Source organism: Erithacus rubecula (genome assembly GCF_903797595.1).
Source record: "Erithacus rubecula genome assembly, chromosome: 14".
NCBI lineage: Eukaryota > Metazoa > Chordata > Aves > Passeriformes > Muscicapidae > Erithacus > Erithacus rubecula.
Window position 1 is genome coordinate 16,125,603 of NC_136666.1, and position 13,502 is coordinate 16,139,104.

Below are 13,502 nucleotides of genomic sequence, written 5' to 3' on the forward strand. Positions count from 1 at the left end.
ACTCTGCAGCAAATCAATACCCCCACTTAATTTGGGGGTACCTGTACACTTACTGGGGAGTGCTCTCAGTCATCAGGATCATTGACCATGTTCTGTTTCTGATGAGAAGCAGGCCATAACAAAGTGTTTCCTTAGTCTGATACAGTAGTGCTTACACGTCTTTCAAAGCAAAGGTTTTGATTTATTTCAGTTCTGCTTGCATTTGTTCTTGTGCAGGTTAGCCATGTTTGACATTAGGAAACTGAGCCTTAAGGGAATATTGCTGAGGCCAGAATTTAATCTGTTGATGGAAACATCTGTTTCCTGTATTCTATTGCTTCCTTGATTTGGAATATTTTGATACAGAAATTGTGTGAAAGCTCATACACAGATTTAGCTCAGGTGAAGAGCTGGCTATTTTGGAGGATACTTACACAAACTTTTTAAATACTCTTCCACGGTTACCTAAATTTGTTTTTATTCTGTACATTTGTTTTGAAACTGTAACAAGATGATTGTAGCTGTTACTGTGAAAAGCTGCCTTGGCTTGCTGCATGCAGCCTGAAAATTGGGTGTTTTTGAAGGTTTTGGTTGTATTCCTGCTTGAAACATGGACTTTTCAGGTCAAACTGAATCTGGCAGCCTTAATGTAAACGAGATCTTTAGAATGAAATAATGAACTAGTTAGCTAAAGTTTTATAATGTTGAGTGTATGTGCAAGGTATCTTTTATGTCCTTGATACTCCATGTTCCAGTGCTTGTCTTAAAGGATTTGAAGTGGGACTTGGGAATCCAGTTCTTACTTGTTTGGTCATTATCTGTTATCTTCCAGTGTCTGTCTTTGTGACCTGAGAATGTTGGAATACTTCAAAAACTTGATAGGATTGAAAGGTTTCACTTTTTTTCCCCTAATGATGGCTTTATTGGGTGTCTATAACTAGTTCTGATTCTTGGGCAAGGATGTTTCTTATCCTTCCTTTTGACTTGCCCAGGGTCTTCTGGTGGAAAGATGAGAGCTTATCTATTCTGCTCTCTGAGCATCATAGGCACAGACCTAAGAAAACTGTCCTGACTGGCCTCATAGCAGTAATTTTCAAAATATCACTCTCACATAAAAAACCTTGTGTTACCCACAGATAATCCTTTTTGGTCTGTAGACATGGACTGTGTTGCCATTGAAAATGCAAGTCATGCTTTGGGAGAAGTGTTGTGAGCTTTCATCAAGTAATTGTGAGGATTGTAAAATTCTTCAGATGGAGAGTGTCGAAAGCTTTCATTGTACATTTGTTATTCTGCAGTGTTGTAATGGTGAAAAGCATGAGACAGACACAGCTATTGAGTTTATGGTGCAGAACAGCTCATGGTTGAGAGAGATTGTTCCATATTTCTACCTACTGCTTCTGTCTTCTGCTCATTCTTTGGCTGCTCATTTATGGTTTTGTTTTGATCACAAGTTAGTGTAAAACTTCAGGACTTGTATATATGGAAAGGTGACCTCTTACTGCCACAGAGGAGTAAGATAATACTGGTTTTAAGGTTGACAATTTCATGTCGTGGGACAAATGTGTTGTGTTTTTGCTTTGTGAAAGAATGTAACCCTTAACAGGAAGGGACAGACATGGGAAAGAAAATTTACCCGGGGTAGTCCAATGCAAATAGACAAGTACTAAAATATTAATGCAAGGGGAAAGAATAAACAAGGATGCTGTTCAGTTGGACAGTACTGCCTCTAGTACACTGCAGTGTCCTTGTGTGGAAACACAAACCAGCTGCTGTCTTGAGAAAGCATTTGTGTTTAGGACTCTCCTTTCACCAGCTTCCACATTGTTCCTGTTACTTGCTCAGTATTAATCTTTTTTCTCAGTGAATTTCTATGGTAATTGCTATTCTGTGAATAAACTCTTCTAAAAATAAACAGGACTAAATTTGGATTGTACAGGAACTGTTGATTATGCAATCTCTTGCTTCTGAATAATCCGTATAATGTATTCGGGTACAGAGGACAGATTTTATTTATTCATGAGCAATAGCTACAACTCTTTTAATGTTAAATATTTATGTGAAACATCAAATTATGTAAAGTTCTTTGCCACTGAGTAAAGTGGTGACAGTATGTACTTTTCCCTGCTACAAATTATTTTACTCCTTTATTTTGTCAGGGGTTTATTTTCATAATTTAGGAAATTTATGCCATTGCTAAAGCTGCTTTATACAGATAATGCCATATCTGCATGTTACTGTTGTCAGGAACTGTAAAATAAGGGATAACTGTAAAATAAGGTTTCTCTTGATGTGAGAAAATAGTAGGACTTGTAAATGAGTGTGTTTCAGTGGTTCTAGTTGAAGCAATTTGAAGTAGATAATCTCTGTGGCTGAGAGTAGTGGATTTGTTGCTGCTTGGTTCAGTGTAGTTACCTGCTTTAGCTTGTCATGCTACAGAGTGAGGTAACTCTGCAAATTTCTGTACTGAGTAGGGTTAAGAGTACTCAGAGCAGCAGCTGCAGCCTCAGCTGAGGAGCAGCATGCAGACTCCTGAGTGTCTGTTAGCTCCAGTCTGTGGAGCATCAGCAGAGTGGGGGCTGTTGCACCCATAGGCTTTTAACCTGGGTCCCAGTGGTTCATTCTAGGGCTTCATTTCTGCTTCCTTTCAAATTAAAGGAGCAATTTTGTAATGAAAATTAAGTTGGAAACAAGTTAGAAAACAGCCTATTGGTAGTTACAGGAACTTCATTTATACATTTAGAAGCTGTGAGGGATCACTTCCACTGCATACCAGTTCTGAGCAGTGTGGGTGGGATTGTCTCTGACCCTTGGTCAGGAGCCTGTGACAGAATGTGCTTCATACTAAACACAGCTTTGTGCTCTCCTCCCTCCATCAAAATGTACTAACCTTCCCCATTTATTTGTTCCCTGGGATACTGACATGCAGTTCTGATCAGTGTGGAGTGTGTTGGGTTTTTTCTGCAAGCTTTTGCAGGGCTGCCCTCCCCTGGTTGCTATCTCCCTCTGGGCAGCAGTGATTTCAGGTGGGCACTTTTCTGAGAGAGCAGCTACTACTATCCACCTGGAATAAAGGCAACAGGGAGTGAGCATGCAGTAATGATTCCTATTATGGGATAAATGGCTTTAGATAAAATCAGTGGGAATAGAAGCTTTGAGATAGATCTAAAGTAATCTCTTTGCAACTCTGGTTTTAGAGATATGGTCATACAAATGCTGTTCAGACTACTGGTCTTCTTGATTCATGTGGTGATCAAGCAGACTTTCAGAAGTTAGCAGCCTTTTCTTAGTTTCATAGCATAGTTCTGTGAAGTACCAAGATGGTTGATACCTAGAATTGTTGTCTGTTTAATATTTATGAGCATAAAGAAAGTGAAGGAATAAGGGAAAACTGTGTCCTCATGTAGGATCTATTTTTCTTGCTACATATAAGCAAAGTAAGTGTACAAGTCAAGGGAAGCCATCAGTATAGTTATGGTTCTCTGTCTCTCCTAGTATTCATGAACAGTTCTAAGATCATCTTTTAGATACTGTTGGACACAACCAGATGCATTTTGTGGTATGAGCTCTGTATTGTATGAGCTGATAGTGCTGGAGAGCCAGTTGCTATGAATGTGCCCTCAGTACATGATCTGCAGTACAATACAAAACTACTGGCATTCTGTGAATGTTATGATTGAAGAAGTTTCAAATTGGACCATGTGAGATGTTGTTAATTTCTTTCAGTGCATTGAATAACTTTGTTTATAAATTGTAGCAAATGGCTTAATGTAATCCCATTCAAGATCTTGACTAACTCCTAATTCACTGACCAAATCTCATATTTTGTATATATAATTATCTATATATTAATATAGTATGTGATCATTGAACATGTGCTTATGGTAAAGGTTTTGTCAGAAACCTCTCTGTGGATAGTGTCTGTTTCAACAACCTCATCATATGACAGCTTCTAGGACTAACATAAAAAGTGTGAAGAAATTATATGCTCAAGATAGAATGACTGTTTTCTTTCATTCTTCTATTGCTGTTTGCTTTGCCATCACCTAGATTTCTTGGCTCTTACACTAGCTATGACTACTTGAAAAGGAACATCAAGTGGTAAGACTGTTGTTGATGTGAGGATGTTTTCAGGTGTCCTCTCACTGTTACATTTCATCACAGGCATTATGTGCACTTAAAATTTGAAACAAAAAAATTCTGGACATAAATGCAATAAATATATTGCAGTCCAAAATTACAAATATTTATGAAATCAACATTTCTGATCAATCAATCATTTTCTGAAGTAAACCTGTGAATAGACATACCGAGCATAAGAAAAATGTTTTGAAAATAAAATTTTAAACTTATATACACTATGCACATAAAGCTAGTGAAGCTTAAGCTGGTTGCATTTCTAATTAAGATGGCATTGTTTAAGTACTAGGTGTATTTAAAGAAGTTTTACTGAAATTGATTGTCCTGTTGGCTAATTATGCTTTTCAAAAACAACCCCAAAAAGAAGTGGATTTACGTTTTTATTTCAAAAACCCATGAAATTAGAGAGCACTTTTTCATTGAAATTACTCCAAATGAAGTTGAAAAATTAATATGTAGTAGGCAATTATGCAAATACACCTGAAATGTCATCTGCCTTTTGTTTGCCTTGGTTTGTGTTACTAATCTTCTAAAGGTCAATGTTGTCTGAATCTCTTGTGCTTATCAATAAATGTTTTTATACTTGAGACAGGCTATTCAAGAAAATAATGTTTTAATGCTTGTAGGAAGAGATGGAAATCAGGTGATCATAGAAGACAAAAAATAGCAGTGAATGCAGGAGCTGAGGAAATTGAACATACAAACGTTTGGGTTTTAATTCTTTCAACAGGGGGAAACCAACTGATAGTGACTCGATGGAGAGAAGTGCTGGTGAAAAGCGCTATGAGCCAATCCCTCAAGTTACAACTCCCCCTCCTGCTCCTGCCGTCCAGTACACACAGCCACAGTCAATTAACAGTCCTGTCCTGTCTCTCCCAGCACACCACAAGCCTGCACTTTCTGAAGGTGAGCAGTTTAAAAGCTGACCTTTGTGGGAGCAGCTGTTCTTTGTCAGGTTGCTGCAGCATGTCTACATGTGTAACTATGTTGTTCTCTAACTGAAACATGTAATTATTTTTACCAAAAATAGTTTTTTGCTGTAGTGAGATTGAGTTTTATGAATTGATTTTGTGATTGTGTGAAACCAATTAGCTTCCAGGTATTAGTAATACCTGTAACTGTCTGAGTTGTCTCAGCAAAGATGAAGTAAAACTCCCTGTGCTTTGGACCAGAATTCTTCTGATATGAGTAAGAGTTGTAGGCTTCTAAAAACAACAAAATAAAGTTGTTTACACTCTCACTTTGAGGGGATTGTCCAGTTCAATTGAATTTTCTGCAAGTACACAATGGTATTTCAGTAGTATTTTTTGGGGATTTGATTATGGTATAAATTAGTGTAACCATTTTATTGAAAGAACATACCATTGTCTCCAACATGTTTAATGACTTGGCCAGATGTATAAAATGCAGAAGGAGGATAGAGGATCTAAGAGAGCTAAGCTGAACCTGTATGTATTTTATACTGAAGATTAAGAATTGACTAAAATGTTTTTATGCCTCAGTGTATGTGACTAGACATTTCTGGTAGTTACTGAAAAGTTTGGTTATTTTCATTTTCATTGCAGTTAACTCTGTGTCTGACCCTCCTCCACCTCAGAATAAGTCAGCAATTTTCAGATCCTCTAGAGAGGACACTGTGCAGTCCACTTTTTACCCTCAGAAAAGCTTCCCTGACAAAGGCCCTGTTAATGGAACTGAGCAGGTGCAGAAATCAGTCACTCCTTCCTACAACCGCTTCTCAACCAAACCCTACACGAGCGCTGCACGGCCCTTTGAGCGCAAGTTTGAGAGTCCAAAATTCAACCACAATCTCTTGCCAAATGAATCTCAGCATAAGCCAGAGTTGCCATCAAAATCTTCAAATTCTCCTCAACCAATTTTGAAAGCACATAGCTCATCGCAGCCTTCTGACTTTGAGAGTGGAATGGACACCTATGCTGTACAGGTCGACAAGCCTAAATATCAACCAAATAATGTTAATGCTGTGCCTAAAGCCATTCCTGTAAGGTAAGTGCTGCTCCTTCTCTTTCCACTTGTATATCTATAGGTCATCTGTGAAAAAATATAGCTTTTTTTTATTCTGTTTCCAATTTCTGTAGATGTTAAAGTTGAAAGATTGATGTTATGACTCTAAATTCTGCCAAAGGATAGATGCTGAAAATGTTTTCTGTGTCCCTGTACTGTCTTACATTCTGTCATTAGAAGGTGGCATGGCTTTTACTTCCTATTTCCCATGCATTTTCTGGTAGATAGCAATAATTTGTCTTCACAATCAATTTCCAGAAGATGGAATTAATTTCTAAAGATAACTATTGCACCAAATTGTATTTGTTGTGTGCTTAGAGAGAGCTCATGGGATGTGTAAATGAGATACTTTAAAAATACTTGTGAAAAGAGAAAGTAACTTTTGCAGTTTCATATTGGTGCTCTTTACTGTGTGACAGACTAGCAGCTGCTTAATTGCAGCTCATGCTTGCCTAATATGCTTTAACATACAAGAACTATGTCAAGAGCAACAGGTACTGTTATAATCTTAAGATATTTGCTTCTGCAGAATATTGTTTTATTAATATTTTATTTCAAGATAATAATGTGTGAACCCAACTTAAAATTTTGCTGTTTGTCCTATATATTCTTAAGCACCTGAGAAACGTTTTGTGCTAGGTAGTTCTGTAGACTGCTCTGTTTTAATGGTTGAGTGAAATTCTTTTGAACTTGTTCTAAAAACTTCATCAAGGTACCTTGAAGTTACAAGTTTCTCTCTAGTTATAGCCTGGCAACCTGGGAAAACGTGTAATTTTTTCTTTTTGCTAGGTTTGTTTTCTGTGTGTATATATATATATGTGTGTGTGTTGAAGGGGTTCAGTGTGACTTGAGTGAGAATTACTAGTTTTTCTGTTATTAAAGTAAGAATGGGGTTTTGGGACAAAAAAGAAACTTTCAAATGCCAGTTGCATTTACTTTTAAGAAGCTGAATATGTAGCTGGGGTAAGCTTTTTCTGTATAACACCAGAAGCAGGCAGTCGGAAACACAAGATTAAGGTGGTCTGAACTCTTACTTTATTTATTTTGGTGAACGTTTTCAGAGTTTGTGGAATTTGCTGGTTTTTTTGTTGGTTGGGGGGTTTCTTTCTTTGTTTTGGGGTGTTTTTGAATGGAAGTAGGTTTTTCCCCACAGAGTTTCAGGAAGAAAATACTGATAAAACTGCTAGTCCTTCTGTCTTTTCAGCCCTACAGCACTTGAGGATGAGGAGGAGGAAGATGGACACACTGTTGTAGCCACAGCAAGAGGTGTATTTAACAGCAATGGTGGTGTGTTGAGCTCCATAGAGACTGGAGTTAGTATTATTATACCACAAGGAGCCATTCCAGAGGGAATAGAGCAAGAAATATATTTCAAAGTCTGCAGAGACAACAGTATACTTCCACCTTTGGATAAAGAGAAAGGTAACAGCTGGCACTGTACACTGTTCTGTTATATAATACAATTATTTTCTAACAAGAACAAAACATAATATGAAAGTAACCTTAGTATGCTTCACTAGTTTTCATTGTGAGGTTGTAGTGTGTTCTACTGAAAAGTCACTTGGTAGAGAAACAATCTTGTGCTTTTCCTTGCGGACAGATCAAAATTTTCATATTTTTCTCTAAATTGAGTTACTGAGTCAGTCTGCTGTGTAATTGTGTAATACTTTGAATGAATTTCACAAAAAGCCAGTGACAGATTTTTTTGTTTCTCTTAACTCTAGGTGAAACACTTCTTAGCCCCTTGGTAATGTGTGGGCCTCATGGACTAAAATTCCTGAAGCCAGTGGAGCTGCGCCTGCCACACTGTGCGTCTATGACCCCTGATGGTTGGTCTTTTGCTCTAAAATCCTCCGACTCCTCGTCGGGTATGCTGTCCTCCCTCTGTCCTTTTGGGGCTTTTGGGTGCTATCGTATAATTTAAGTAATTTTGGCTAAAGGTGATGCTGTGTAATATAAAAACTCAATCATTGTATTTGTGTCGAACTCTCCCATTTCACTTTCATTACAAATGTCTTTCTTACATTTACTCATGGTGCAAATTCATAGCTAGAGCCATGATAGCAGAAAAAGAGTAATATCTCTAGTCTATTAAATATTACCGTATTTTTCTATTCTGTCTTCTTTCTTGAGGACTGCTGCAGCTGAATACACTTGAAATGATAATCGCACTAAAATTGAGAGGAAATGAATATGTACCTCTGATTGGCCTTTGTATCATAACTGGTGTTTGTCTGTTGCTTAATTAACCATATAGGACTCTGGCAAATCTTAACAATCTGCATGCTCATAAATCATGATTTAACGCTTGTTAACTGTTTCCATGTGTGCAAGTTGATGCTAACAATTGGGTCATTTAAGAAAACTATAGTGTTCAGTAAAAGCATTTACAATTTATTCTAATGTAGCTGGTTTTTCCAAAACACTTTTCTTGCTTGCTCCTACCTATCTCTCCTCTACTGCCTTTATCCAGAAGTCTCTGGTTGATAGTAAAAGTTGCAACTAGGTTGCAATTTTATTTACCTGTTCATTTTTACCTCACTGTGGCTTTCTGGGATGAGGGAGAGAATGTATTGGCTGAAATTGTCAGTGAGGAGCCTAATTGAGAATTCTGGGCAAGTTTCAAGCAATTTCATGAAACGGCTGTGAGGTTACAGAGATTTAAAAAGGAACATTTGCACATCTGGGGAAAAAGTCTTAAGGTTTTATTCAGCTACTTTCAAAATTTATGGTGGAAGATTCAAGCCATTAATGTGCACATGTGATCTGAGTACTGAGTGAAAAATGTATTTCTGAATACAGCATTTAAGCCACCATGTATGCATATTTTCTGTCACTAATGTATCTGTCACTGTCAACACCAAAGCGCTGATGCTTTGAAAGATTAAAGCATCAATCCCCTTCATGGGGAATCAATAATCTAGAGGTATTAAAGGCAATAATTTTTAGTTGTTTTTTATAAGCTATTCTATGCATGTATTGCATGCATCTATTTAACAATGTGTGTATACATGGCAGTGTTAAAACATGGGCTCATAAACTATAGGGTCCCAAAAGATATGACAACTATGTACAAAACCAAGACAGCACTTCCTTTGTAACTAATAGCACCTGTTCATGAACTTACTTGAAGTGAAGGGAGAGGACTCAAATGATCTAAACAATAACTGAAGTTACTGAGACATTTTCCTCCCTTTCCAAAGTGGGATGTGTGTGTGTGTGTGCATGTGTGGGTGAAAGCAAGAGCGTGTATATTTAAACCCTAACACTTTCTGTACTGTAAATATAACACCACATTCTGTTAATCTGAAATGGGATGTATATCATAACATTGCTCTTTTGAGACAAACTTAAAAATTAGGCAATTCTGTCTTATGATATGTAAGTAGACCATACTGTGTCTTAAATAAATAATTGTTTTCTCTCTTTCTAAATTAGTTGGTTATGGGACTCTGATTCTTGGGGTGGCTTTATTATAACAATTTATACAATTCTGGGGTTTTTCTCTCTTCAGTCGTCTGCTCTACTTCATCTTTCCTCAATGTATTCATGTTCTGTCCTGAAAGTGACATTCATTTGCACTTACTAACATCCTTTCTGCCACATTTAAGCCTCATACATTGGTATTTTACTGTTAAACCCCTGCAAAAGCTTAACTGATTCTGGTATTAAAACTGACTGGGAAAAAAGTTGCCTTTTATGGCCATGCTGATTAGAACATAAAAAAATGAGTGATCTCTTTATTTTCCTTTTCAAAGCAGTTGTATGGGAAAATATGGGAAGAACATCCTCAATAGCTATGTATCCTTACTATGCATTTAGAAGGAAAGGTTGGAAACAAGTCTGCCTGTCTCATGTGCAAGACTAGGACCCGACCGTCTTACAGTTCTGTTCTGCTCCTTTAATACATGAATGGAATTTCCTGAATCTATAAAAGGAAAAATTCTCCAGCATTATTCAGGTTTTTGACTGAAATAAGCAGTCACAGCTGGTTGCAGTAAATTTGTTTGTGTTCTCTAACTATACACTGGCCACTTCTATTCTTTGTCACTGCGTCAGATGTTGCCATCACTCAGTGCATTGTGTACTTCATTTTGTTTTCATGAGTTCAAGAAAATTACATGGAATTTGTATCATTCTCACTTAATACTGAGGCCTCAGGTGTTTGTGCAAGTGTGTGACTGGGTTCTTTAGCTTGTTACTTATTTCTCCTCATGGCAGTTTTATTTGGCCAAGCTATTTAATGTCATTTATCTGAAAGGCTTAAGAGAACTTCAGTGCATTTTTCACTTTCTGCCATAGTGGAATGATCACACCTTTTGGCAGCACTTGATAGTGATTTTAGGTGGGTAAATGAAGAATACTTTCTCCACTTAAGAGACAATTAACTGCAGAGGGAATGTAACCTTTGGTCTGGTGAGATGGCAGCTGATAACATTCTGTTGTAACAGATGGTTACCCAGAACCTTTGACCATGAGTAGATAAAATCTGCTGTAATGATTTTTATGTACCAGTTAACTGGAATACCTTTTAGTATTTCAGGCTTTTAAACACACCTACTGGATGTAGCTGCAAAATTACTACAATCCTGTCTGCAATTATTTTCATCACAGAAAATAAAACTACCAATGTGTCATAGTGCTTAGTTACAGCATGACTTCTGATTTGCCTCATCTGTGCTCAGAGCTGTTCCAAGACACTTCAAATGCATCTTACCCATATTAGCTTCTAAATTTTTTTTTGGTCAATGCAGTTTAGGAAGGAGCCAGTGAACATCTGATTCACTGTTAACTAGTCTCAAATGGAAAGCACTGTGTTGGTGCTGTAGAGTAGTATGAGTTATATTAACCAGTTCCTGAGTGCCACAGCATTTGTTTTGAATAACTGACCTATTCTATGTTATATGAAAATTGAGGGATATTTTTTTATTAATAACATGCAAACTGCAGGGTTTTTTAAACCTTCAAACAAAACAGCAACAAAGAAAAAATAAAACAAACAAAAGAGGTGTTGCTTCAGAACTTAAAAGCTCCTGTCCAAAAGCTTGGTTGTTTCAAGATGTACACTGTGTGACAGCAGATACTAAACACCAGCATTGTGTTTTCCTCCCACAGGTGACCCCAAAACCTGGCAGAACAAGTCTCTTCCCGGGGATCCAAACTATCTTGTTGGAGCAAACTGTGTCTCAGTCCTAATTGACCACTTCTAAATATTAAGTTAGCTGACTGAGTAAATAATCTGAAACTGAGATGGACCTTACATATAAACTGAACCACTCTATCAAGTATTAACTGTTCTATAAGTGATAACGGATCTTAGTGTTTAAGCATCTTGCTTTAACTAACAATGAATTAGCAAGTACACTCTGAACCATGGTCACAATACATGCCACAAGCAGGGAGTGTACAGTGGGAACAAGATGGGGGTTTTACAGGTTCTGTATGTTTTGGTTTGGTTGTTCTTGTGTGTTGGGTTTTTTGTTTCTTTTTTTTTTTTTTTTATCTTTTGTTTCTTTTTTTTTTTTTCTCTGTTAAATGACACTACTAGTATTTTGTTGTTATCTGAAAGTACCAATGGAACTATACACAGAGGAACTAAATTTGTTTTATACTCCAGTGTTGAAAACAGATTTTGGCCTGCGTTTTTGCAACTGTATGTTCTTAACTCACAAGACTACCTTTTGGTCTCTGGTTTTTAAGTGACTTTTGGTGTACATGTCCAATGAAATGGCAGTCATCTTGGGGTAGCACAGTTTAGATGTTCTCCTCTGCTGAGAGGTAATGCAAACACATCTACTTGCTGTATATGGGAACATTGTCCTGAGAATGGGGGGAGGGGGAAAAGCATGTGGGATGACTATGGTTCAGATGCCTCTGTGGATTTGTAAATTAACCACATTATTACAGACCTATTAACCAGCAGGGATGCCTTACCCTCATGTTTTTAATAGTCTTAGCTCTCATAGTTCTCTGTATTAAGTTTGTATGGCTTTTGTGCTTACTTAGATATTATATCATGAGAGACTGGGGTGGGGGGGAACAACAACAAAAAATTGTGAGTTTGGTTTAGAGAACGAGCATTGTTTGTGTTCATCAGCCAGAAGAGAACCAGAAGAAAATGATGGTATGTTTTCTGCTATGCATTTGAAAATTTATAGATGTTATAGACCGCTTGTATATAATGCGTGCATACCACTTTTGTTTTTGGTTTGTAAATTAACTTTTATAAGCTTTACCTTTTTATATATATAAATATATATAAAAACAAACGAAGTTTCTTAAGGATATCTTTGTATTCTCATACCTTTTGAGCCTTGAACTTTGACATCTGCAGCAATAAAGCAGCATTTCTACAATATATGAAAGAGGACATTTTTTAAAAATGCACAAAATTGTTACCTTTTAAAGTGCTGCATTTAAAGAATATAACTCGGAATTCTCTACTTTGATTAAATTCTTGAAAAGTATCCCTACTGTAATTTGTCATAAGGATGCTGTACTATGTGCCCTGAAATGTATTTTTTTACTAATAGACAATTTATTACGGCACAATGGCACTACTACTGTTTAGATAATATACCACTGCATTCTGTTAATGAGTTATTAGCTATTCAGGTGTGGCTGATATTTTTTTTTTTCTCTGCAGTTATTAAAATTACACGTTTCTAAATATACAGAATAAAACTGTTTTTAAAATAATAAAGCTGATTGTAGTACCTTATTGTTTCTGAAATGCATTTATGTGTACATAACACAATTTTGATTTTATTTTTTCTGTGTAAGTAGACAGTTGGATTCTGCCATATGTTCATATGTATAACAGAACTCCTTTGTGGAGTCAGCTGGAGCTGTCTACAGCAGGGCTTCTGAAATGATGAACTCCAGTGTGGATCCATTGGAATTACTTGATACAAGTAGGGGCAGTAGATTTCTCTTTTGGGTCATTGTGTTGGGCAAGTTTACCTGTGACACCTAATCTTCCAAAAACCTTGCTAGTGTTCTAGCATGTAGGTTTACACATAGTATAGCTCTACTATTTTAAAGTTATTCCTACAGCATCCCATTACCTGTTTGTTTGGAGTATTCCATGGCTAATTAGTATTATTCTATCAGAGAAATAAAGTCTAAAAGTTGGGGGTTTTTTAAATGCTGGGAAACAGTGCATAACCCTGATGTTTCCTTTATGTACTTCTACTTACAACTAAGTTTTGTTTCTCAGGCATGACTTAGCCCAGAAGATGCACTTAGTGTTGTTAGTATTCCTCCTCATGGCTCACCTCACTCACTAGCAGAGCATGAGACACTGAAAAGTCCTTGGCCTAGGGTAAACACAACTTAACAAAACTAAATCATCAGTG

At 36.9% G+C, this 13,502-nt stretch overlaps 1 protein-coding gene across 5 annotated transcripts in view; it reads left to right on the forward strand.

Annotated features, from left to right (window-relative positions):
• Nucleotides 1-12,865, forward strand: part of TJP1 (tight junction protein 1) — a 64,103-nt gene extending 51,238 nt beyond the window's left edge. For 2 of the 5 annotated variants that reach the window (XM_079318491.1, XM_079318493.1), the window contains 5 exons: nt 4,850-5,025; nt 5,685-6,126; nt 7,349-7,566; nt 7,869-7,952; nt 11,260-12,865. In XM_079318491.1, the coding sequence (XP_079174617.1) occupies nt 4,850-5,025; nt 5,685-6,126; nt 7,349-7,566; nt 7,869-7,952; nt 11,260-11,354 (1,015 nt within the window). In that variant the 3' untranslated portion in view covers nt 11,355-12,865. Of the gene's footprint in view, nt 1-4,849; nt 5,026-5,684; nt 6,127-7,348; nt 7,567-7,868; nt 8,013-11,259 lie in introns of all 5 variants that reach the window. The other 3 variants (XM_079318489.1, XM_079318492.1, XM_079318490.1) reach the window with 2 other exon arrangements.
• The last annotated feature ends 637 nt before the right edge of the window (nt 12,866-13,502 follow it).